Below are 25,449 nucleotides of genomic sequence, written 5' to 3'. Positions count from 1 at the left end.
TCTAAATAGCGGTTAAAATTAGCGACTATCGTTGATCCCATTTATTGCAGCTCGTTGGGTGTGCCATTAGAGGCAAAATACTACATTGAATATTTAATTACAAAGTTTGTTTTATTAGAAAACTCTAGTGTTGCACATCTGGCTAATTAGTATGTTTATAGATGTGTGATGGAGTCGTTAAGCCTAGCTCTCCTAATCACTGCATGCGCCCAGGCCTGCCAACCCAAGAATGGAAAAATGCTTGAGATTTGATTTTGGGGAATTGATGTATCAATAATAGCATATATAAAATTGAGGAAAAAGTGGGGCAAAAATCTCACGCAATGTCATTTTTTCTTTGGGGTGATTGCGTGAGTCTCACGACCAATGTGCGAGAGTTGGCAAGTATGCATGCGTCCAACTATCCTCGGATTAGCCATGTAATGCAGAAGCCAGCTTGCATAAAAAGCCGATGGACTTACACTCAGCACTTGCTATACTAGCAACTGTGCTTAAATAGCATAAAGCAAGAAACTGCAAACTACAAAGCCAAAAACTAAAAGGCAAAGGCACCACTTTCCATATCACTGTAAAGAACAATGTAATAACTTTAATGAACCTCTGCTCAGCTTTGGGCATGTTTATTTTTTTGACATTTTTGCATTTACATGTGTAACTATTTGGATGTTTATTATTTGCAAACTCATTTCAGCGTTACACTTGATTGCATTGAAATGTACATAAATGTTCCATCTTATCATGCTTATAGAGCTGGAAGAATAAAGAGTAATACGTATCTATATAGATATTTCTCGAAGTATGTCTGTGGATATTGTGATGGATTTACTAAGCTGAGCTGCTTTAATTGCCATAAGCATTTAGCTATTCTCAGATTAGCCCTATAATTAAAAGCCAGCTTCCGTGGAAAGCCCGTTGATTAACACTCAGCCCTTGCTATATAAGCAAAGGTGCTTCAGTGTTAAGACGGGAAAACAAAGAGCACAGAGCTAGCGATACAGAGTACAAACGACTGAACTAAAGACTGAGAGTTACGTTCGTAATCTGCATTAAGAACAAGCTTGTGTGAATAAAAGCCATTATTCAACAGACACTTTGTTTGCAACAATTACAGTTGTGCATGAGAGCTATTACTCATTCGGTATAAGACAACTTGTACGCAGAACCCACTTGCTAGTGGCTAGTCAGCGCTGACTTCCACAACATTGGTGGCAGCAGTGGGATATCTGTAATCCTGTTGCTACTGAAAGTTTAGCTGTACGCACAACCTAGTGATTGTTGAACAGCTCTCTGGAAGGAGATGGCTCAAGGCGGAGACTCCAAAATGTTTACTAATCCATTTCTGCCGATAAGTAAGCCATTCTTGGACGCGACTAATCCATCTACTGATGCTGATGAGAAACAGCCCAAGCAAGTCGTGCACTCCGATACATCAGTACACGTTGATGGGACGACCTTCATTGACGATATGTACCGGAAATATGTGTTGGAACTGCAGGACAGACAGGCTGCCAGCAGTCGCATATCTTCTTCAGCAGCAGAAGGACTCCACAATTTGGCACATCCTAATGTTTCCACTCCCCGACCAACAGAGCAGCTACAGTCAACCAGGTTGGTCGAGCCTACTTCAAAGAAAGCTGAGGTTCCTAACTCTACACTCAGTGGTCGAGTGGATCTCAGGTTACCACACTTTGATGGACATGGAGATGTAAACTTATTTATACAACAATTTACTGAAATTTGTGACGTAAGCCGATGGGATGACCGAGTCGCACTAATACAACTAAGATCCTGTTTAAAGCAAACAGCCAAAGACTGTGGAAGAGCTGAAACGGTTGCTGAGGTAAATAGGAAGCTGCTACAGATGTTCAGACTGTCTTCATCCGAAGCAAGAGAACAGCTGCACTATTTACACCAACGAGCAGGAGAAGATTACCTATCATTGGGTAACAGAGTAGAAAGGCTGTCAAAGTTAGCCTATGGTGGTCTTGTGTGTGCCGTCGAGAATGAGATGGCCTTAGAACACTTCCAGCAAGCCGTGAATGACCCTGCACTTCGGCGGCACCTGCTGCTGGTCAAGGCTTCAAATCTGGAGGAAGCCATTACCGCAGCAAAACATTATGAAATAGCTGGGCGTCAACCAGTACCCTCAAGAACTAGAAATCCTCCAAGAGTTACCCAAATAGATAGTCCAAGCGGTACTAGTGGCAAAGCTGCAGAAGACAACTCTGAAACGGATCTGGCTGAGGTTCTGTTCTCCATGTCATTAGAACTGGAAAAACAGACAAAGCTGATAAAAGATCAGTCTGCCCGGATTGCTGCCCTAGAGCAAAGAAGTGTTGACACAACCAATGTCAAGTCTCATAGAGCCAGACGTTGCTTCATATGTGGAGACTCTTCCCATCTGATGCGGAGTTGTACAATACGGAAGAAAAGACCACCGCCATCCACAAATCCTAATCAGCAAAAATTAACAAGGTTCACTCCTAAGATTACGGGTAAAGTGGGTGGACCGGTGTCAGATACCCGTTACAGAAAGCCAAATAGGCAGGGCAGGAGAGGAACAAGGGTGAGCCAAGCAGACAGTCCTGGTGAGTTGTCACAATTAAAACCAATCATTAGGAAACCTGATTTGCTTTCCTTGCCTCTTCATTGCTCTGGAGATGCTGCGAACCCTCCGGTAGGTCAGTCTAATTGCAGTACTAGGGTTGATGCAGAGCATCCTTGTATAAATTTTGCAGCCACTGCTTCTGCACTCTATATTCCAGGAAAAGTTGAGGGCTGTTCAGTACACTATTTAGTAGACAGTGGATGTACCCTCAACTTGCTGGCAAGGAGAATGTTTGATAGGCTGCCACGGAAGTTTCTTGGTGGATTGCTGGCATTTGAACACACTACAGGCACTCTGGCAGATGGATCTGGTTTGAAATTTTATGGACAGATAAAATTAGCTGGCAGATTAAGGTCAGAACCAATCGAATTAGACTTTCTTGTTGCAGATATTGAACCAGATGCTATACTTGGAATGCCCTTTCTAGTAAGCTATAATTGCTTAGTTAGTTGTTTAGACTCTACTGTTGTGATGAATGGTAAACACCTTAGATGCACCAACCAGCGTGGTATAGATTTTGTTAGTAGGGTACAGGTAATCGCTAATGAATCTATTCCCGCTAGATCTGAACAGTTGGTCCGGTGTCGGTTGTTAAATAACATTTGTACCCCTGTTGGCATAGTAGAAGACACAGGGGTTGTGACTAAGCATGGCATAGCTATTGCTGCTAGTGTGAGTACATGGAGTGAAGAAAGGAAATTTTTTGTTAGGTGCATTAATCCTGCAATGCAAGTATGTCACCTTAATACTGGATCTATTATAGAGCAGTGTGTCAGCTTGGAGAAGGGACAGATTGTCAATTCATCTGTTCATATGATGGATGGGAACCACAGGAAGCGTGTCTCAGATGAAAATATCCCTGCTATTCCATCTCACTTGGAGAGCCTATATGAAGAGGCAACTGAGGCATGTTCTCAGCTTTCGCAACGCAAAGCGATTGCCAAGTTGTTGCATAGCTTCAGTGATGTCTTTTCAAAAGGTGACTTTGATCAAGGACTGACTTCTTTAATGAAACATTTTATCCCTGTTAAGGCGATGTCACAGCCAATTAAACAGGCTCCAAGACGTTTAGGGGTGGAGAAAGAAGCCGAGGTCAGCAAGCAAGTTCACGAGTTGTCAAAGCAAGGTCTTATTGAGCCTGCATATGGAGCATGGAGCTCTCCTGTTGTACTCGTGAAAAAGAAAGATGGCAGCTGGAGGTTTTGCATTGACTATCGCAGATTAAATGCTATTACAGTCCATGATGCTCACCCCCTGCCTCGTATAGATGAAAGTCTGGAGGCCTTGGCTGGCAGCAAACTTTTCTCCACACTGGATCTCATGAGCGGCTATTGGCAAATTCCACTAGATGAAGATGCTAAAGATAAGTCGGCATTTTGCACTAGAGAAGGCCTGTGGAGATGGAAAGTCTTGCCATTTAGTTTGACAGCAGCTCCGGCAACATTTCAACGAATGATGGAGCAAGTGCTACATGGACTGCATTGGAAGACTTTGCTGCTATATCTAGACGATGTTATAGTCATGGGTAACAGCTTCGAAGAACATTACTTCAACCTTGAAGAGGTCCTATCTCGGTTTCGATCGGCCAAGCTCAAGCTTAAGCCCTCCAAATGCCACCTCTTTCAAGAAGAAGTGGCATATTTGGGACATATAGTTAGTAGTAATGGTGTAGCAACTGATCCAAAGAAAATATCTGCTGTTGCTACTTGGCCATCTCTGAAGAATGTGACCGAGCTACAATCTTTTCTTGGGACTGTTGGTTACTATCGTCAGTATGTCCAGGACTTTGCCAACAAAGCCCGACCACTGACAAAGCTAACCAGTAAAACAGCCAAGTTCGAATGGACTGAGGAGTGCCATGCAGCTTTTAACATACTGAAGCAGTCGCTACTGACGGCCCCAGTTCTGGGTTATCCAAACCCGGCCCTTGACTATATCCTGGACACAGATGCTTCTCTTAATGGGGTTGGTGCAGTTTTGTCTCAAATCCAAGATGGCCAGGAACGGGTAATATCCTATTATAGTCGTGCTTTGTCACGTGCTCAGCAAAACTATTGTGTGACTAGAAGAGAACTGTTAGCTGTTGTTAAAGCTGTTGCTCATTTTCGTCCATATTTGTATGGTAAAGAGTTCAAAATTCGTACTGATCATGCTTCACTTTTATGGTTATGCAGGAGGAATTCACCTTCTGCCCAAGTTGCAAGATGATTAGAGATCTTGAGCAAATTTACCTTTGCCATAGAGCATCGACCAGGGAGCAAACATGGGAACGCTGATGGGTTATCAAGGAGGCCATGCCATGACTGCACCAAATGCGACAGAGTCACGAAACAATGTGGAGGACCAAGCATGGGCCAAGTTCGACATGAACTATCAAAGCGGGCACAAAATGAAAACCCTGTGTGTACTAGGATTGCTGGAGAGAAGTTGATGGCACAAGAGTGTGCCAATGACTTTTTGGATGAAAACCACCTTCATGAAGTGGTTGGTACAGACTGTAAAGCATTAGCTAGGAGTGGACCAGAGTCCTCACAAACTGCCAGCTTAATCGTAACTAACGGTGATGGTTGTTGCATGGTAGAAGATTCCAGCACTAGTGATGACTGCCAGAATGATGAGGAGCAGACAACTGTAGATTATTCTTCTAATCAACAAGAGGGTCGCAACCAACCTTCACCAACACCACAGTCGGATACACCCAGCTCTGATGAACTGTGTCAGGCTCAGTTGCTCCCAAGTGATATTGTGACTATCTACAATGCTGTCAAGAATCAACAATCTTTGGATCCAGCTATAGTCAACCTTGGCAGTACAGAATTACGAAAGCTTAGCACCATGCTCTCTTTAATGCGAATAAGAGAGGATCAAGTGCTGGTAACTCGTATACTTGTTGGGAAAAGATCTCGGGAGGTGATACTTTGTCCTATGAACATGCGGAAGCAGGTGGTGTGGAACACACATACCCTCCGGAGACTTAGACTAACATGGTACTGGCCTGGAATGACGTCTGATGTTCGACGTATAGTGAACAGCTGCGAAATATGCCAGCGAGCGAAGTCTGGAGGTTTGCATCATTCTTCAAGTCATAGACCTCTCTGGGTTGGCCGTCCTTGGCAAAAGGTTGCGATTGACTTAGTTGGACCGCTGCCTTTGACCCCTCGAGGAAACCGATGGATTTTAGTGTTGATAGATCACTTCACCCGTTGGCAGGATGCTGTACCTCTACCTGATGCTACAGCTCCTATAATTGCTGAAGCTTTAGATAGCCACATCTTTTGCTACTTCGAATTACCCGAAGAGCTCCATAGTGACCGAGGAACACAGTTCGAAGGTGACCTTATGGCAGAACTTTGCGCCATGTGGAGAATCACTAAAACTCGGACAACTGCCTATCATCCCCAATCTAACGGGGTGTTGGAACGTGGAAATAGAACCTTGGGTGATTCCCTTCGCTGTCTTCTACTTAGTCAGATGGAAGCGCAAGAAAACTGGGACATTGTGCTACCACAGATCATGAGGGCCTTTAGGGCAACCCCACATGCAGCAACAGAAGAAACTGCAAACTATTTGATGCTAGGACGGGAATGTAGGCTACCTGACCAGCTAATAGGTGGGAAACATGATGTCGATGAGACTACACAAAGTGAATACGCCTCCCATATGCAAGACCAGTTAGATACTGCTTACCAGTTGATTCGCACTCAACAAATGCTACCTCCTAGATTACCTGAACAGGAGGATGCAATCTTCAAAGAAGGAGATCTGGTGTTAGTGCAAAACAAACGGAGACGTACAGGGATTCACCCAAAATTACTACCAAAGTTTAATGGGCCATTCGTTGTAAAGAAGGTCTTTGACAACGGCACTTATAAGGTTGCTGGTCAAGGAACAATCAATGAATGTCGTCTCAAGCTGTTCACGCCGGCATCTGATCCAGCTGGACAACTGAGAAGCCCAAGGACCAGCTCGGATGTTGACCAGTCAAGGAATGATTCTCTCAGTGATATAGAAGAGCATATCGGGCATGAAGAGAATCCAGCATCACCTGATGATGATGATCTCAACATCTCCTGGGAAGAACAAGTTCCGCTTCCTGAACGGCCAAGGCGAACTTTGAGAAAACCTCCCTGGTTGAAGGATCATGTGTTATATTGAGCTTCGAGGCCTTAAAAGAAGATATTGGTATGTCCGATGACACCAAGTTTGGAAACTCACTTGGGGTGTCTCGGATGACTTTATCTACGGTCTCGAGCCTTGCTATAGCATCAACCATCACTCAACATTCAACTCACTTGAACCAGCTGTATTATTAGGACAACTAAGCATTGTAACCTAAAGTTACAACATGGTTGTCAACATTGGAGCTGGATCCCTAATCCATCCTTTATCGACGCTTGTGAGCCAATATTAAAATACTGGCACTGCATCTAGGGGTGGAGAATGTGATGGATTTACTAAGCTGAGCTGCTTTAATTGCCATAAGCATTTAGCTATTCTCAGATTAGCCCTATAATTAAAAGCCAGCTTCCGTGGAAAGCCCGTTGATTAACACTCAGCCCTTGCTATATAAGCAAAGGTGCTTCAGTGTTAAGACGGGAAAACAAAGAGCACAGAGCTAGCGATACAGAGTACAAACGACTGAACTAAAGACTGAGAGTTACGTTCGTAATCTGCATTAAGAACAAGCTTGTGTGAATGAAAGCCATTATTCACCAGACACTTTGTTTGCAACAATTACACTTGTGCGTGAGAGCTATTACTCATTCGGTATAAGACAACTTGTACGCAGAACCCACTTGCTAGTGGCTAGTCAGCGCTGACTTCCACAACAATATGTTGGTACGCATTCCGGCTATAGATCTTAAAATCTTGGAATAATGGTTTCATACCAAAAAAGATTCGATCTCGGACTCCGCTGTTCACCGGTCAGATCAGATCGTTATCTTTTTTAGATCTGACCTCACCGGTCAGATCGTTATCTTTTTTAGATCTGACCTCACCGGTCAGATCGTTATCTTTTTAGATCTGACCTCGCCGGTCAGATCTAAAAAAAATAACGATTTGTGAGTTTCTAGCCCGTAGTTCTTAACTCGGTTTGAAAACTGTGTAGCTGTTTTGGCGATTATATGTAATCAGTAGTACCATGGACGTACGAAAACAGTTTTGTAAAACTTTTAAAAGAAACCTTTGACATCAGTGTTAAACGTCCTGCTCTAGCGGGCAATATTTGTTTCTTTTTTGCATTTCTAACGCAAGCGGCGTCGTGAGCCCAGCATCGTGCTGCATGCTTGCAGTCAAGTCTTCTTCTTGAAAATTAAGAATGATTACTGGCATTAAAGAATGGTTACTGGTGTTTTGCTGGTGCTGGAAATGCCTAGATTTATTCTAGATACTAGAAATATAAGGTATATATATATATAAAAGAGTGATAAAAACATAATACATTGAAAAAATATCAAAAAGGTTTACTGCTCTTAATAAAATGTTATGCTGCTAAAAATAGATCATAGACAGATGTTTTATAAGCAACTATGTTCTTGATGACAGTTTGTGTTGCAACAGTGTCTTCTAGTGCAGTCTGTTAAATTTATAATTGTAATTTTCCTTCGAAATATTGGACTAAGTTTTAGATTTTATTTTACTTATTTTAGGTGGTAAATGTTGGCATAAAACTGGCGATTTCTAAGTTGAAATCAACAATCGAGGTATGTCTTTTTGAGGTTGTGATCTAAAGTTGATGTGACGTGATGCTGCCAAAATATCTCTATTTCATTTAATCAGCGGTTAAAGTTCATCATGGGATTAATTTTATCATAATTTTTGTTACATCCACAAAATATATATTTTATTAACTTATTATGCAACGCTTAACGAAGCAGAAAAGATCTTGCCATATTGTATTATTCATTAACTTTTTTTTATCTTTATCAAATGTTTATTTTCAGTTTCATGCCCTACTAATCCATGATAGTCTTACAAACGCCTTAGACCAACCTGCTGACATTGTTATAGTACCAAGACATGATTCTGAGCGAAGTCACTACTCCCTAATGGTTAGTATTCTTATGCTGCACTTTTATACTAAAAGACTATGTCAAGATATTATTTTTGAGAACAATTAGTGTTGCATGGCTGTGCATAGTTATAATTGTTTTAAAAATTTAAAACAGCACATCTTTTATATAGCGTGTAACTTGAATAAGATAACTGTTTTGTAGGCACGGGAATACTTGCTCTGCGTGTATCTATAACATGCAGCTTGCATAGCTTTATGTACAAGTTGTATATGGTACTCTGTTTGCAGCTAGTAGATAGGAAACTTAGGAAAATTCATTTAATGGACTCTCTTTCTTACAAAGGACAACAGACCATTGAAAAAAGGTGAGCATGAAATACTTCACTAGGTTTGTCGGTAAATCTTACAAAAAAGCAAGTTATTGCCTTTGCATTCTAGCATAAATTGTTTAATCCAAAAACTCACTGTTAGCAACAATATTTGCAGGAAGCTTGTTTCTGTTGAGAGGTTTGCTGATTATGCTGTGACAGATAGTGAGATGGCGGCAATGCAACAGAAAGATTGTGTAAGCTGTGGACTGTATGTTATCAAGGTGAAGCTGTGGGCTGTATGTTATCAAGGTGAGTGACACTCTCATTCGTAGAGGTCTCAAGACTTCAACAATTATCAGTAGGAAACGTCTGGTTGGATTATTTATCTACACATTAACTATTACTAGGGAACCTAGTCCTATTCTGTCAATTTTCACTGTTAACCACAATGTTTTTTCAGCAAAATTAGTGTGATTCCTTGTAGGGTGTTATGCAATAATCTTGAACTTTCTAGATATTTGGCAAATTTTTTTTGTAAACTTATTAAAAAATAATTCTAAGAATCTCTATTTTTATAATGTTATTAATATTTTCAGCATGCGCAACGATATGTTGAATCGTTTGAGCTAGAAAATAGAAAAGATGGTGATATGTCTTTAAATCCTTCCACATACCGTAAAGAATGATTGGCAAGTATAAAGGTATGTGAAACAACTATTCCCAGCAGATTTAGCACATCTGTATATCTTGTATGTAAATATATGTTAAGATACTTCTTCACTTATTTGTTTTAATTTTTTCAAGCTGAACTAACAACTTTTTAACATTTTTGCATTGAATTTCGTTTTTAACCATTTGTCTTTATTTATGATAGGAAGATAGTCAAGCATTTGCGGATATCAAGCTCTCTATTGAAGCGGGTAGGTTGAAGATGTAAGCCACATACAGGCTAACAAGTTTTATATTTGTATCATGTTAATACATAAAACTTATTTTACTGTGTTCACCAATCTAGAGCATGAGAATACTATTCTGATATCTTTAAATAGTATAGTGTTGGTATCTACAGACATTACCTGCTTTATATATATCTAATGCATGTTCTTAACCCTTTGGCTACGGCGTGCTTACGGCTGGGAAAATACCAGCGTACAGAGTCAATTACTAAGGCGATTTGAGCCTTCGACATGACTGCATAAAAACTGCAGTAACTTACATCACAATTCTGATAGTTACATAAATTAATATGCATAGGAAAGCTGAGAAATTTCTCTACAAGCTGATATTTTTTCTATGCAGATTGCAAATGCTTTCCAGCAAGTTTAAATTTGTTGAAGCTATTAATTTTTTTTATCCGCCATTTTCAATTGTATTTTCCTAATTGATAAAGGTAATTGACAATGCTGTATAAATAATACTTGCACAGATTCATAGGTTCTCAACAATTTTTAAAAGAAATTGGTCGTCAAAGAGCATTGAATGTGGATTTATGAGCTCCGATGCATTGCGGGAGCGCCACTCGAAATTCTCAGTGCATGACCCAAAAGACCAGCGAAAAATGGAGGCCTGACAATGTCGCCTAAACTTCACTATAACTTTTTTCATCGCCGGTTTCATCGCCGGCCGTTTCACTCTCATTTTCGCAATCCAATTCACCCTGTTGATCTTATTTTTCACTTTCATCGTCTTCCCCACATTCTTCCGACCTGATATCCTCTTCTTCACTTCCAAACCAGTCGATGTCTTCCTCTAAACAAGCTTTTTTAGCAGAGCTTGAACAACCGCGTGCGTTCATGATGAATAGATCTCCATAAAAGATCACATCTTTGCAAAGTGTATTGCTTGCACACGCGTATTAGGGATTATTTATAGCCTCAAAACAGTATTACGAAGCCAACGGAATTTGATCAAATTACTATTTTAAATTTTAATGCTGTTTTTTTAATAAATATATTTTAAAAAAGGTTTATCGAAGGCCGAATTATTTCGGGATCCGTACGCTGAGACAATGCTCGCATTCCGGGCTTTTACGGATTTCGTAAGCAAAGGGTTAATTAGATCAAAACTTTGTGAAGTAGTCTGTAACGTTTTCTATTTATTTATTTGTGTAATAGCCAAGGAAGAATCCACCAGAGAAGGAGCAGTGAACTGTTTCGCGACAACAGAAAATCATGAAGCTACCAACTGGAATGGCAAGGAGCTTACAGAAAATCCTGTGGAATTTCCTGCTGTCTCACTAGATGCTCAGCTTAAGTATTATAAAATCAAGTACCTGAAGCGCTATAAAACACACCATGCTATTTATGGTGTATTTAATGTAGTTCCAGCCGAAGATTATGAACATTGTCGACAGGAGCATATATCTGGAATGTATGATGGTATTCAGATGGTAAATGAGACCATTTTATATTATCTTGAAAAGAATAGCTCTGACTATCAGGTCATTAGTCGGCAACTTATTAGATTGAGTCCAGCTGTACTAGCAGCTTATGAGTCATGGTGTAAGAAGTTGACTCCAGAACATGACAATAGTAGGCCATCTCCAGCATATTATAGTATGGAAAAATCCATTACGCATAGCTAAACATGTTTTCCTGTTATGCTTTCCAATGTACACATGTATGCGGATAACTGGCATATCTTCAATATGTTTTAATACAAAATTTTATTGTTTGTTCACACCGGACTATTATAGTGTATTACCTGTTATTTGATTCCCTGATCCAGTAGTAACTACTGTTTAACTTTTATGTTGCATACATTTATATAGTTTAGCCATCCTGTATTTCTAGTCAGTTTGTTTGCATTAGTGGAATATGCATCAAGGCAGTGTGTACTCAGCTGTACTCAGTGTATACTTTTTCTTTATACAATTTTACAACTTGGTTTATTCAACATTTTCAACGGGTTTTTCTATTTGGTACATATTATATTTCGTTGAGAGATGCTATGTAAATCTAAATAATATATAACTTTTACATACAACATACAATGATAATACCTTCTCATAACTCTAAGCTTTAGTTTGTATGAAGTCATAAAACTTTTATGTAGCCAGGCTAATACTTGCTGTTCAAGTCCATGAAGTTGAAATAAGATAACTGTTTTGTAGCCAGGCTAATAATTGCTGAAAAGTCAGGTTCTAACATGTATTTAATAAAAACATAACTGTTTTGTAGCTAGGCTAATATTTGCTGTTCAAGTCCATGAAGTTGAAATAAGATAACTGTTTTGTAGCTAGGCTAATAATTGCTGAAAAGTTAGGTTCCAATATGTATTTAATAGAAATATAACTGTTTTGCAGCTAGGCTAATAATTGTGGAAAAGTCAGGTTCTAATTCGTATTGTAATTAGAAGAAAAAGTATAACTGTTTGTGGGCAAGCCAAAACCTGCTGTAGTCATATAAAATAACTGCTTTGCAATGTAGTACACACGTAATGGTTTGTAATAATAATAGTATCAATGTACAAGTCGTATTCAAGAGTATACTAAAAACCATTTACAACAACAGCCTACTACAACTACGCAGTACAATTAGCATTAGCAGTTTTGTAGTTCCGTAGAAACGACCTTGTCAACGTGCAGTTATATTGTAAGCGCCAAAATTTTTTCTGTGTACATTCCGCAACCGAGTTAGGAATTGCGGCTAGAAACTCACAAATCGTTATCTTTTTTAGATCTGACCCTGTTCACCAGTCGGACGCCCTGCCCACTAGACTACAAAAATCGAATTGCTAGCTAATCAATATAAGTCACTAAATGAGAACAAATACCTAACGGCTTTGCGTATGACCCGCTCATCGCATAATGTTACGAGAAACTGTTCGCTCACATTATTAAACATACTGGCTAATAGAACGCAGGCTAATAGCGAGCAGCTCTCACTACTTCTCATTGTTTATAAGCCAAAACACTTTTCTCATGATATTTACAGTAGTTTAAAAGTTAGACTGGCAAATGTTGTTATAAATTAAATACAAATCAGTTTTATGTCCAAAGATTGTTCTATTATTGTTCGATTGCTCTTATGATATACAACTGTCACTTACAGGTGCTCTTATTGAATACAACTGTCACTTGCAGGTGCTCTTATGATATACAACTGTCACTTACATGTGCTCTTATGATATACAACTGTCACTTACATGTGCTCTTATGATATACAACTGTCACTTACATGTGCTCTTATGATATACAACTGTCACTTATAGGTGCTCTTATTGAATACAACTGTCACTTGCAGGTGCGCTTCTGATATCGGGCCCCTTCATTTTCATAAAGAACTATGAAGAGCGAACAAGTAAGTTCTTTGGGACGAAGAAGGATACACACAAATATGGTGCAGGCCTTGCCATAACTATTGCTGGAGGTGTCAGCCTCCTCATCTCCTTCGTTCTGTCTCTCATCGTCTTCACAACTGTTATTAAAAAGATGTTCCGTCTCTCCTCCGGCGATGCCAAGGTAAATACGAGTATTAAAAACTGATAAGTGTACGTTTATACTCATATCGTATCGCTATATCTGTCATTGCATAAACATTAGGCTGACGGCTTGTCTTTACGCACCGGTGAGATGTGTCTTTTGCATAGCCAATAGTGCTCGCAACACATCGTCGATGCGTCGTGTCGAAAATCTACATCGGTTTGTGTTAGTTATGATGCAACCGGCGTATCATTGGTTTAATAGTTTATTCTCAATTCAATGTTAATAATTTCCTACAATATGTTTTTATCTAAGGTCTTTTCAATGATGATGTCGACATGGCTTCACACACAGTTATATATGAACAGAGATATTATGACTCTTACGAGATACATGAGAGCTACTAGTGTAAATTAGGTACTAATCAGTTGATTAAATCTGTTGGAACACACTTTTGTCTTGGCTTTAGTTGTTGTGAACCCAAAATCTAGTTTACTTGGCTGTTTCTCCTGTTACACTCGAACATTTCTTTCGTTGTACGAAAAAATACCAATGCACAGCACAATGCCATCATAATCACACATTTTGATGATCAGATAATAACACTGCTGAGACGTCAATCATGGTACTGGAAAATCTGGCAAGTATGTCATGGCCTTGACACGACTTAGGTTAATTATCATTGGTCAATCTATTTGTTGCCACGGTGCATTGTTTGGTAGCGTCAGTATGCGCAGTGGCAACAAATATCTACACTATGCATCGGCGAAGCATTTTCTTGATGTGTGTAGCCAGACCTTAAGAGTGTACCTTCGTCAAAGTCTGCCAGTTAACACCCCAGATCACAATTAATAAAATTTTAATGAACAAATTTAGTGAAATTAATATTTGCCTTTCACACGGCTGTAAGTTGCTTATAGCACAACTGAATAATGGTTGCTACTCCAGTTACACTCTGACTCCTAGCCTTAGTTGAATCAAAATTTAGAAACTCTTAGTTAATGACCTTCCTTTTTAGATTGACAATGTATTCGTCCATTTTGTTTTCCATATTTTGTTTACTGAAAAAGCTTTTAAAAATTTTCTCTCAACTCCAACGAGGTTAAATTTACAACAATAATAAACTTTGTGAAAACACCTGAGAACCTCGGCAAACGAGTGTCATGAAAATTGAGACTCTTTTCCTTACTTAACAAAGGGTTTCTAGGTTAGATAATATTCTGTGAGGAAAATTGATTCGTAGATCTGTATGTCGATCATTCAGTCTTGGTTGAATTTTTTTTCGTTGTGTCAAAAAAGCGGTTGTAATATAATATATAAATTTGTAATATAATATATTTGTAATATAATATATTTGTAATATATTATATTTGTAATATATTACATTTGTAATATATTACATTTGTAATATAATATATTTGTAATATAATATATTCTTAATATAGTATGTTTGTAGAATAATGCCTAAGAATGTTTTTAGTTAATTGCTTTGCAATTATATCAGTTAATAAAGTGATACAGCGAGTTACCATTATTGGAAGCCATTTGAATACTGTTGCTGCTTTTCCTGAACATCATATTGGGTTGGACTTCAATTATATTCTAAAAGTTGGTAGATTGTTGAAGATGCTTTTGGAGGACAATTTAGAAGATTATAAATGTAAGGAGCGCACTTGTATTACCCCAGTATTTGTAAATTACTTGCAAAGGTAAAATATGTTTTTCAACCAGGTTGTTGGCATCGTTACTGACAATTAATGTTTCAGAACTTGGTAAATATATTAACAAACTGCAAGATAAACGTAAAATACTGGGCAGCAGTAGATTATTTGATCATCGGGAAAACAAAATGGTCTTAGATCTCCCAGAGTTCTCTGTTATCGCTATTTCCTTATTTTGCAACTTCGCTCTGACTTGTACTTTTCTTTTTTGTAGATGGTGTTTGCGGTATGTATCCTGGAGGAAGCTCTATTGTATGTATTCTGGAGGGAGCTCTATTGTATGTATTCTGAGGTAGCTCTATTGTATGTATTCTGGAGGTAGCTCTATTGTATGTATTCTGGAGGTAGCTCTATTGTATGTATTCTGGGGGTAGCTCTATTGTATGTATTTTGGAGGGAGCTCTATTGTATGTATTCTGAGGTAGCTCTATTGTGTGTATTCTGAGGTAGCTCTATTGTATGTATTCTGGAGGTAGCTCTATTGTATGTATTCTGGAGGGAGCTCTATTGTGGAGGTACCTTTCTTAGGATGAGTTTGCCAATCTAGGAGATGACACGGAGCTGGAGAGGCTGTCAAATAATGAGTTAGATAGAGATCAACCTGACTCCAGTTCTGAAATAACTCACAAAAAGGCTCCCCCTGTCGCTGCCCCTCGTCAGAACCCTCCTAGCAGGTAATTACCACCCTGATAGTGACTTGTGTCAGGTTATGTAACTGTTTGCAGAGATCTATCTGGAAAGACTATTTTTATCTTGTCAGTCCTTTTTTTCTACCGCTGTATGGAAACACTGAGTAACCACATCTCTTTTTGCAGCGTTGATCAAGGAGAGGGTTTGTCTTATATGAATATTCCAAAGAGTGGACGAGATAAAGAAGGGACACCAAATCAGGGTATCCCAACCCCGAGGCCCAAGTCTAGTGTTGCCCCTCAACCAGCAAAGCGTCTTTCTATGCATGGTTCTTCTGACAAGCAGGTTCGTTACATTTCCAGCTGAACTGTCGGAAAACCTTCTTAACCTGTTTAAGTATTTAGTCCAATATTGCGGGTACATGATATTTCAGTATTGTCAGGTAACGTGTCGAGTAGAGTCTGTTGATAGCGGATAGCGGATAAGTACAGTTGTTATAAATAGTTTGTTGTTTGTAGGTAATGATACCTACCACTGTCGTTATCTCCACTTGTAGTTAGCAAGGCAACTCTGAACTATTTGAAGCGTGGAAACACAGTGATATTATAAGTACAGTAATACTTCAACTTACGAGTGCTCTAACGTACGAGAAACTTGAGATACGAGCCAGCTTTTAAGCAAGTTTTAGCACTAACATACGAGCAATGTTTGAGATACGAGCACGTGAGTCAGTTGCAAAGTATGCCGGAAGTGTTATGAAAACAGCATCACTCTGTATTTTTCAACTACTCAGGTTATACTTTTGTACCGTGTTTTCTGCGCGCAATTTTCAGTGCAGAACTATGTGAATTAAAAGTACGGTGCGTAGACCGAAAGTTTGCCAGTAAAATGAAAGATAATGGAAAGAAAAAGCAAATGATAACAATTGATATTAAACGGAAAATTATTGTAAAATATGCAAAGTGTGTATGCGTGATTGATCTAGCTCAGCAATATGACAGAAATACATCTACAATTATCAAACCGAAGGGTTATTTTCAGGGCATTTAGTTTGCAAAAGGACTAACCATAATGCGTTTCTAAACGACGCAGCAATCTTCACGACCGCTGATGGAGAGACTGCTCAGGCATTGGAAAACATAAAAGATAAACAATTGGCCGGTGACAGCGTAACTGAAACGATGTTTCGATAAAGGCGAAAAGGCCTATGTGAAAAGGCCGGTGCTATCTATAAAAATAGACTTTCGGACAAGTTGGCTACTAGTCGTGCATTAACCCTTTGTGACGACACCAGTGTTCGTTCTAATCGCAACATGTCGAAAGAGTGACAAAGGCAAACGTCCTTAGATAGGTTTATCTTAAAACGGCCGGCTAGTCGTGAAAGCGAAAACAAAGGAAAAATTAGTTAACCAGCGAGAAACTTCCAATTATGAACGCCGAAGAGATTTTAATTACGAAAAATGAAAGTTTGCTTTTAGGTTTGCTTTTAAGTTTGTTTTTTAAGACTTTGATAAAATCCAAATTTATCAAATTCAACTGTTGTAAAGCAGAATAACACTTATATCTCTCTTTCTGGCAAATGCTAGCGTTAGCTGCTACTGTATGTATTTAATTTTACCTTTTTAATTAATCACATTTCCTTGCATTGTTTTTTATTTGTTGTTTTTTGAAAGCATGTGGTAAGTAAGGTCAATAACCAACATGCCTTTTCTGTTACAATTTCTTGTTTTGAGTGTTTTATTTGCATTTTTTAGAGTATAGAAACCAATTAATATATATTTAATTGTTCTATATATAAATAAATTGCACCAACATGCGAGTAAATTGACATACGAGCTCAGTCTCGGAACGCATTAAGCTCGTAAGTCGAAGTATGACTGTAGTTTCTATGACAACCAGTCGATTTTATCCATTTATCATGCTGCCTAAATTATAGAAAGCGCTTGTTCATAACTCCACTCTCCTAGGTTTTTTAGCTGCCCACTAAACTCATTTCTGTGAACTGAACAGACAGACGCTGAGAGATATATTGACACTTACAGATAGCTGTTGCTTATCATGAGATTGAAAAGTTAGGTTTGATGTCTTACACAGAAGTCTGCTGAACCAGGATACAAAATAGATTATTCTGGGAGTTCAGCTCCTGGACCTAGGAGCGTGGCGGGGGAGTCGATGGCATCCACAGCTTACCCTCCTTCGACTCGGTACTCCAGCTACTCCCCATTCATGCAGCCGCGGCATAACCACAGCGATACCGAGTCTAGCCTGGCTGGTAGGAACAGGTCTGTCGCTAGGTCAGGCCCAGCTGGTGACACCATGTCTAACGCTAGCAGTAATATACCTCAGCCTTCTGTGGTTGAACCACGCAGTTCTCGGACCGATGTAAAACATAGCAGATACGCTGGTGCATTCTAATTATGTTCTGGCACCTAGTTGATATCAATTTTGATTTGGTGAACATTCATGTAGTTGTGTGCCCCTGCTGGTTGTTGGAGGCTTGTTCTATGATATATACCTTGTTAATACCATAGATTTAGCGCTTGATCAAAAACTGGCAATGCTGAAAATGGAAACTCGGGCTCCATATGATGTTGGAATGCTGCCAAATCCATACCATCAGTAAACACTTATTCTTTTTAATATCTCTGTAAAAATAAGCGCTTATAGTAAATGGAATAGTTGTAGTTCCTCCTGTGTTGGAGTTTTCTGCTCACTTTTCATGCCCATGTTACTCTTCTTTACATTCCATGAACCTAGATATGTAGTAAATGTTTTCTAGTCTTTTCATTGCTATGCATCTATTGTATTTAATTGTTTTGCTTTTTAGCATTTATCTTATTCCACTCATACGTATGTTTTCTTGACACAAAAAATGTACATTCCAATGCATTTTACATTCCAATTATTTAAGATATCATAATAATATAATAAAATGTGTAATGACCATGTTTTCTGCTAAATGTAGTTTTGATAGTAAATGTTGAAACAAGGGATATTCAGGGCTTGGAGAGGCAAAGCTTATTCAGGGTAAGGTAGAGTACAAGATGACCTGAATACCTGAGTTGATGACCAGATGACCACCTTAGTAGAAGAGTGAGTCTATTTCATTTACAAGAGTGTCTCATAGAGTTACCATGTAAAGTTACACATCTATAACATAGAAGATAATAATTTAAAGCCAGTGTTAAATGTAAGAGTAGACGATTTCTAGTGGACTTTGTTCTGTATGTTTTTGGTACCACTGACCACTATTACAATAAAACATGGTTGTAAACACGATACAGCAGTCATGAGAGTGAGACAGTTTGTGGTGTGCTGGCAATCTTTCATAGATTAGACAATAATATTTGCTGTAGACTCTCCCTTCACCTGTTAAAATGACTAGTCATTTTATATAGAACAGTCTTCAGCAGTCTCAACTAAAACAGGATGAGTAGACAAGAGTAGGTGTTGATTATAACCCTGCTAGCAGATTAATTACTTGCATGTTTGAGAAAACGAGTAAGCTTGTGGAGGAACCACATGGAGAACACAGAGCTGGTAACTTTATTGGACAATAAATGTGCGGTTTTCAGTTAAGTAATGTGTAGAGAATAACAGTCTATAAATAGATTATTCATCGTATTGAGCACGTGTCACAGCATTATTATATTGAATTATAGACCTGCCCGGAGACTCCAAGTTGGACAGCTAAATAATAATTAGAGCTATGCAGTTATATGGAGAAGTTGGTGTTGATAACTCTATGTGAATATTATACTTTATCTATACATTAGGTGTAGCAGGTCGTGAGATGATAATTTCATATGGAGCGATGTAGTCGGGTGTCATAGCTATTGTAGTGTCATTTTTAATACAGCCATCCATGTTTAGCAAGGCTACCTCATACATAGTCTGCCTAGACTTAGCCGGTAGTTCAGATGATAAAGTCCCATTTATGCACATTGTATTCCTTGTTATATTCAACTTTTCCATACCTTTAAAGAGGAAAACTCTCTTTGACTAAATTGATTGTGTCTAGTCTTTAGCACGACTTGGTGTAACACGGAGTCGTCTTCACATCTCCTGTTGTAATCATGTAATATATTTACTATTATAGCTGATGTGTTCAGGGATTAAAAAGCTTGATTGCAATTAGAGATAAAGCAGCACCCACCCTCAGATTAACCAGGGGGTGACAAACTGTCTATCGGCAGCATGAGTAAAAGAGCTGATACAAAAACCTAGTTTACAGAATTATAAAAAGATTTTGTTCATATGTTGACATACAAAGCTTAATTAAAAACAAATATCAAAAACATTGTGTAAGCCCAAAGCTCCTTAACCTCGAGGATATTGTTTGTAAACCCAAAAAGCACCAATAAATAAATACAAGAGGAAATAATTACTCCCAACACCAGGTAGTCTTAATAAAAGGATTAGACAACTCTCAACACCAGGTAGTCTTAATAGAAGGATTAGACAACTCTCAACACCAGGTAGTCTTAATAGAAGGATTAGACAATAGAGTTCTGTAATGGTTGTGTGAAGTCATCCATGAAAGCTGGCGGTTGACTACTGTATTTCGGAAGGTGGAGGGAACTTCCAGGACTCATCACGACTGTTCAAATTGTCCCAATTGTTCTTGGTTGTCTTTTTTAAAAACACCTCTATGCAGCCATCATCTATCTGTAGAACAGATGTACATAGAATATGCAAGAGTATCCTACACAAATGTGACCTGCTACAAAGGCCATCCTGGTTATATATGAATGTTGACAAGGCCTATCGGATAAAAAAATTTGACAATAGACCGATGAGTTAGCTATGAGTAAGGGAGGTACGTTGACAAGAAAAAATGCGACACCAAGATCTCACCTTGGTCTCTGGAGGTTTTTTAGTCTCGATATCTTCTGGCAAGTTGCTGACTTTGCATTTAAGCATTGGCTTGTCTCCGCCATTCACCAGGAAAGTGAAGGACCTTGATAAACCATTAAGGAAACTCTCATCAGCAATGATTGCGGCTACGTTAGTGACTTCTGCACAAACTTCTAAGGTAGTAATAAAGACTATTGCATTCATGAAAGCAAACGACACTAAGCAGCGGGTTACCTCCATTCACTCACAAGAGTGTCGAGCCATTAGTTGAACCTTACTCTATGAAACAGCCTCTAGCTACTGTTATCTAGCAAAGAGGGAGACACTGCCTTGGAGTTGCTTATCCAGAAGGGAAGATTACTAATATGATGTCAGTCTCAATGCTGACTTATTAATCGGTAGCTATGACCGTGAAATCGCATTGACAAGTAAATTCACAGCAAAACACTCGGCGTTTTCGGTATGAACTCGTGAGAACTAACAATCAGAACCAAACACGAACAACTTACTAACTAGAGTACTAATGGTTCATACTGAGTAGTTGATTGTATTTCAAAGTCCTCTTCCACTTCCTTCTTTTTCAACTTTTCGAGTTTAAAATGAAAAACATACTCTTTCTTCTGATCTTCCCTGACAACATCACCTGACCGAACCATAAGATAGACGGTGAGAAGAAACGATTATAGGAACAGAGTAAGTCTGGCCAAAATAGGAGAATAACCTGGCTGTCAATTTTTGCTATTATCAATTGTTTGGTTGTTTCATCTCATGAAAAATTCAGGAAACAGTCTAAAAAAGAATAGAAAAAGCAAAAAGATTTTGACATAATTGAAGTCATCTAGTGAATGTGTATATTTTGACAGCACTTACAACGCATGCTGTCAGGATACCATTGGAACTCTAGAATATTGCTTGCAGCCATCTTTGGTGACCCCTTCTACTTCTCTAGATGCCTGTTTCTAAAGAGACATAAACACATCAGATATTAGCTAAAATGGATGGTACAAACTAACTTATATGGGCGTAGAAAGTACCTGCTAATACAGATCAAATAAACGTTAGCGAGGTACATAATGGTAGGCTACAGTATAATAAGGGATTCTAGCTTTAGATGAAATACTGTTACAAAAACATTAGACACTGAAATTATATTTCTACTACTTACTTTCCAAGAAACAACACAAAAAGTTAAAACATAATTTTCAGATTTTGATCATACCAGATATTGTTCTTCTAGTAGAATCATCCTGTTCCTAACAGCAAGGAGAACAACTACAGAAGTTCACTTAAGCTCATAGATATAGCTGTACTTCTTTGTAAGTTACCATAAATTATCCTACATGACTTGTGAATTGAGACAATATGGTGTCAGAACTCTGCCGCAATACCACTGGACTATTCAAGAGGTAACTTTCATAAACGCTTTTTACATTCCGAGTGAACTGTAGGCGTATAGAGAAATGCCCAAACTAAATCAAGCCTCAGGTCCTGTTACCCTGTACAATGTTTTTATTGAAGTATAATTTTTCCAAAGTTGAACCCAAATCATTTTAAGTTTAGGTTTAAATAATACTCTCAGATGTCATTATAAGGTCAAGCGCCAATGTTGAAAGAAAATGTCTTCCCTTGACACTGCTCGCGTGTGTGTGAAGCTAGGTGTCTTTATTCAAATATTATTTCTATAAAGAGCTACCACAATCCTATACAGAAATAATCAAGGAGTAGGTATTCCATAAACATTTTACAAGATTGCGCAAATAGAGGCTTATTAAGGAGTCAAGTGAAATCGTTGATCTAATGGTTTGATCATGCCAAGTGCAACACTATATATAGCTTTTTTAGTAAAACATAATCGAATAATAGATCTTTTGCGAAGCTGTCATTAATGAGCAAAAAGGAAACGAAGAGAGGTCAGCCTTAGAGGTCAGACATACCTCAGTCAGCTTGTCTCAATGTTTATCATGTGAAACGACTGGCTTCTGTCAGTCTATTGAAAAGCAAGTTTACTAAGAAAAAGTACAGAGCTGTTAACTACTCATAGACAAACCTTTCCACCTACCTGGACTGCTAGAGGCCCAACGCTGATACTTATACTAAGCGCTTAACACCGATAAAGGTGTGGATAAAAGGAACAAGATTAGGGAGTGTAGCCTTTTAGCCTCATAGCTGGTCACATGATGGTAGCAGATGACCTAAATATGGTTACTAGGGTGTTTAATTAACAAAGTCTTCAACAAACAGGAAAGTGATAAAGCACAAGCAAGGAAGTTTGTGATTTTATCTTAATAGATAAGAACCAGTAAGCTGAGCTTGTTTACAATCACTATATCGACACACCATATACATCATTTCTGATGCAACCTTGACCTCTGTCTATAAATTATGAAAAGCAGTAGGTAGAGGCTGGTGCTAAAAATAAACAGATGATCAAATCGAGTTTAACACAGATAATGAAGAGGTAGTGAACGGGTAGATGCGCAGTAGTAGGTAGTAGGTACTTCTTGGTGACTACCTATTTGACTCAACAGATAACTGGGACTATACCAGTGCTCAGCTACTAAATTTTTAGAAGTGTGACAGCTTAGACAGCTGCAAACCAAAAGGTTAGCGCTTTGTTTATGTATGACATGCTTTTTGACCATCCGCGTAAGCGAATTAGAGACCCAAGATGAGGGTGTGTCCTACATGAACATTCCAAAGAGTGGAAGAGATAAAGAAGGGGCACCAAATCAGGGTAACCCACCCTCGACGCCCAAGTCTAGTGTCGCTCTCCAACCAGCAAAGTGTCTCTCCGCGCATGGTTCCTCTGACAGGCTAGTTGATCACATTTCCATATAAAACGTTAAAAAACTTTCATAACCTGTTCAATAGTTTAGTCTATTATCTCCTCAAATGTTGCTGAGTTTTCCTGAAAGAAAAGAACAGTTTGTCCTCGATTCATAGAGTTTCTTGTTTTTGGCATGTCTGTAGATATTCATTTAATTTACGTGGTAAACAACTTCCGTTCTTGTCAATTGCCTTCAGTTGTGAAACACATCTCTGAAGGATTCAACTGGTGTTGTCTCGGAAAAACACTTATACAAAGGATGTACACTTCTAATAACACGCATTTGAACACAGATAAGTATTGCTTTTCGGGAATTAAAAATGAATTATTTTGCCAATTTCTAGCTATAGAAAATCTCCTCATAAAGAAGTATACAAGTATACAGTTATTATGATAAGGATTACTATATACTCTTAATGCTGATGAACCTGTGGTATTAGATATTTGGTATCTAAAGCACTCAGATCCCACCTCCAATCTGCCTGACCATCCACTACAATCCTACTTCCCCAGAATATCCTCTACACCTTATACCAGATACCAACACTTACCAAGCCACATTATGGAACAACATTATGTAAAAGAGAGCTTTTTGCTATATTATCCATTATTTTACTTTACTGTTATTTATTATTTTGTGTCTCATGGTATAATTTACTTTGAACAGCAATGACTGGGGATAGTGAAGTTAATAGCTATCTATTAAAGTATCTTCTTTAGTACAGAGTCAGGTAGAGTCTGTCGATAGTCTATATTTGGATCATTAAAAACTGTGGACAGCAGTTATTATAAATAGTTTGATGTTTGTATGTTACAGATGTGTAAAAGCTAGCTGTGCTACCCGGCGCTGCCTGGGTAATAAAAAAGTTTTTGGTCAGAAAATTGATTTGTATTTAACATATAACAACATTCTAACTTTCAAACTGCATTTCATGAGAAAAGTTTTGATGGATAGCTTCTGATGGAACAGTAACCTTTTTTATACACACACACTTCTATGCAAGAATTATTATTATTAATTCAACATATTCAGCATTTTTATTTTGTTTTTTCAGTTTGTATCAATGTTATCATTACCGAATCATCTTTCATTGTAATCGTAGCAAAACAGACTTCATTTAGCTATTACTTGTTAATTATTTCACATTTACATCTAAACATTTTTATAGTCGAGTTTTTTTTAATTTATTTGACTTGCACGAAACATTTTCCTCATGATATGGAGTTTAAAAGTTAGAATGGCAAATGTTGTTATATGTTAAATACAAATCAATTTTCGGACTAAAGGCTTATTTATTACCTGGGCAACGCCGGTTAGCACAGCGAGTCTGTGTATATAAATGTAAATATAAGAGAGTGAGGAATAACTGATACTTCTAATCTTACACGATAGTCCAGCAAATCTTACAGATAATCTCACAGATGTTTGTTGTAATATGTGATAGGAAAAGGAATGTTTAAACTTAAAACACAATATTCAAATTGCAAATGTTTAAAAAATACAAATTGAAGTAATAACGATAGTGAAACAAACTTTAAAAACCCATATTATAAACTTTATAAGTTATAACAAATTTATAAATGTAATAAAAGAATGTAAATCTGTATATATAAATGTAAATGTAAGAGAGTGAGGAATGACTGATACTTCTTATCTTACACGATAGTTCAGCAAATCTTACCGATAATTTAACATATAATCTTATAGTAATTTTACAAATGTTTGCTGTAAAATGTGAAATTGATCATGAATTACTAATTGGTTCGGTTTAAATGGAAAGATGTGTAAGTTGATGCACAAAGCGAGCACTGATAGGAACTTTCATGAAACATGTGTGTAGCAACTCAATATTCGTGTGTCGAGGAAAGGAAATTGCGCTTGTTAATATACTATATCGCTATAAAAATAAACGTTAAATAACAAATTGAAAAATATTCATATATAAGCAAAGATGTTTTAAATAGAACTAAAAGAAATAACGTAAAAGTCGTAAATAAATAAAAGAATGAATGTGGAATGCAAGGTACCAAATGAGAATCAAGGAAGCATAGTGCA

The 25,449-nt window shown here is 38.1% G+C and overlaps 2 protein-coding genes across 5 annotated transcripts in view; one reads left to right on the top strand and one right to left on the bottom strand.

Moving 5' to 3' along the window:
- Positions 1–25,449, bottom strand: part of LOC137389604 (uncharacterized) — a 54,706-nt gene that overhangs the window by 16,286 nt on the left and 12,971 nt on the right. The window contains exons 3-4 of one of the 4 annotated variants that reach the window (XM_068075661.1): positions 20,567–20,669; positions 19,849–20,377 (exon numbers count right to left, since the gene is read on the bottom strand). The exons of 2 other annotated variants lie outside the window; for them this stretch is intronic. In XM_068075661.1, coding sequence (XP_067931762.1) covers positions 20,264–20,377; positions 20,567–20,669 — 217 coding nt within the window. In that variant the 3' untranslated portion in view covers positions 19,849–20,263. Of the gene's footprint in view, positions 1–19,848; positions 20,378–20,566; positions 20,670–21,436; positions 21,452–25,449 lie in introns of those variants that run through there. One more of the 4 variants, XM_068075663.1, reaches the window with a different exon arrangement.
- Positions 6,954–18,124, top strand: LOC137392072 (uncharacterized). Its single transcript, XM_068078688.1, has 10 exons — positions 6,954–7,004; positions 8,260–8,313; positions 8,913–8,989; positions 9,111–9,244; positions 11,050–11,324; positions 13,176–13,397; positions 15,294–15,305; positions 15,608–15,753; positions 15,895–16,054; positions 17,804–18,124. The coding sequence occupies exons 1-10, from the start codon at positions 6,954–6,956 to the stop codon at positions 18,122–18,124; spliced, it is 1,452 nt and encodes a 483-aa protein (XP_067934789.1).

Source organism: Watersipora subatra, chromosome 3 (genome assembly GCF_963576615.1).
Source record: "Watersipora subatra chromosome 3, tzWatSuba1.1, whole genome shotgun sequence".
Lineage (NCBI taxonomy): Eukaryota > Metazoa > Bryozoa > Gymnolaemata > Cheilostomatida > Watersiporidae > Watersipora > Watersipora subatra.
The sequence above is the reverse complement of the archived record's forward strand: the minus strand, read 5'-3'. Positions and strand labels throughout refer to the sequence as shown.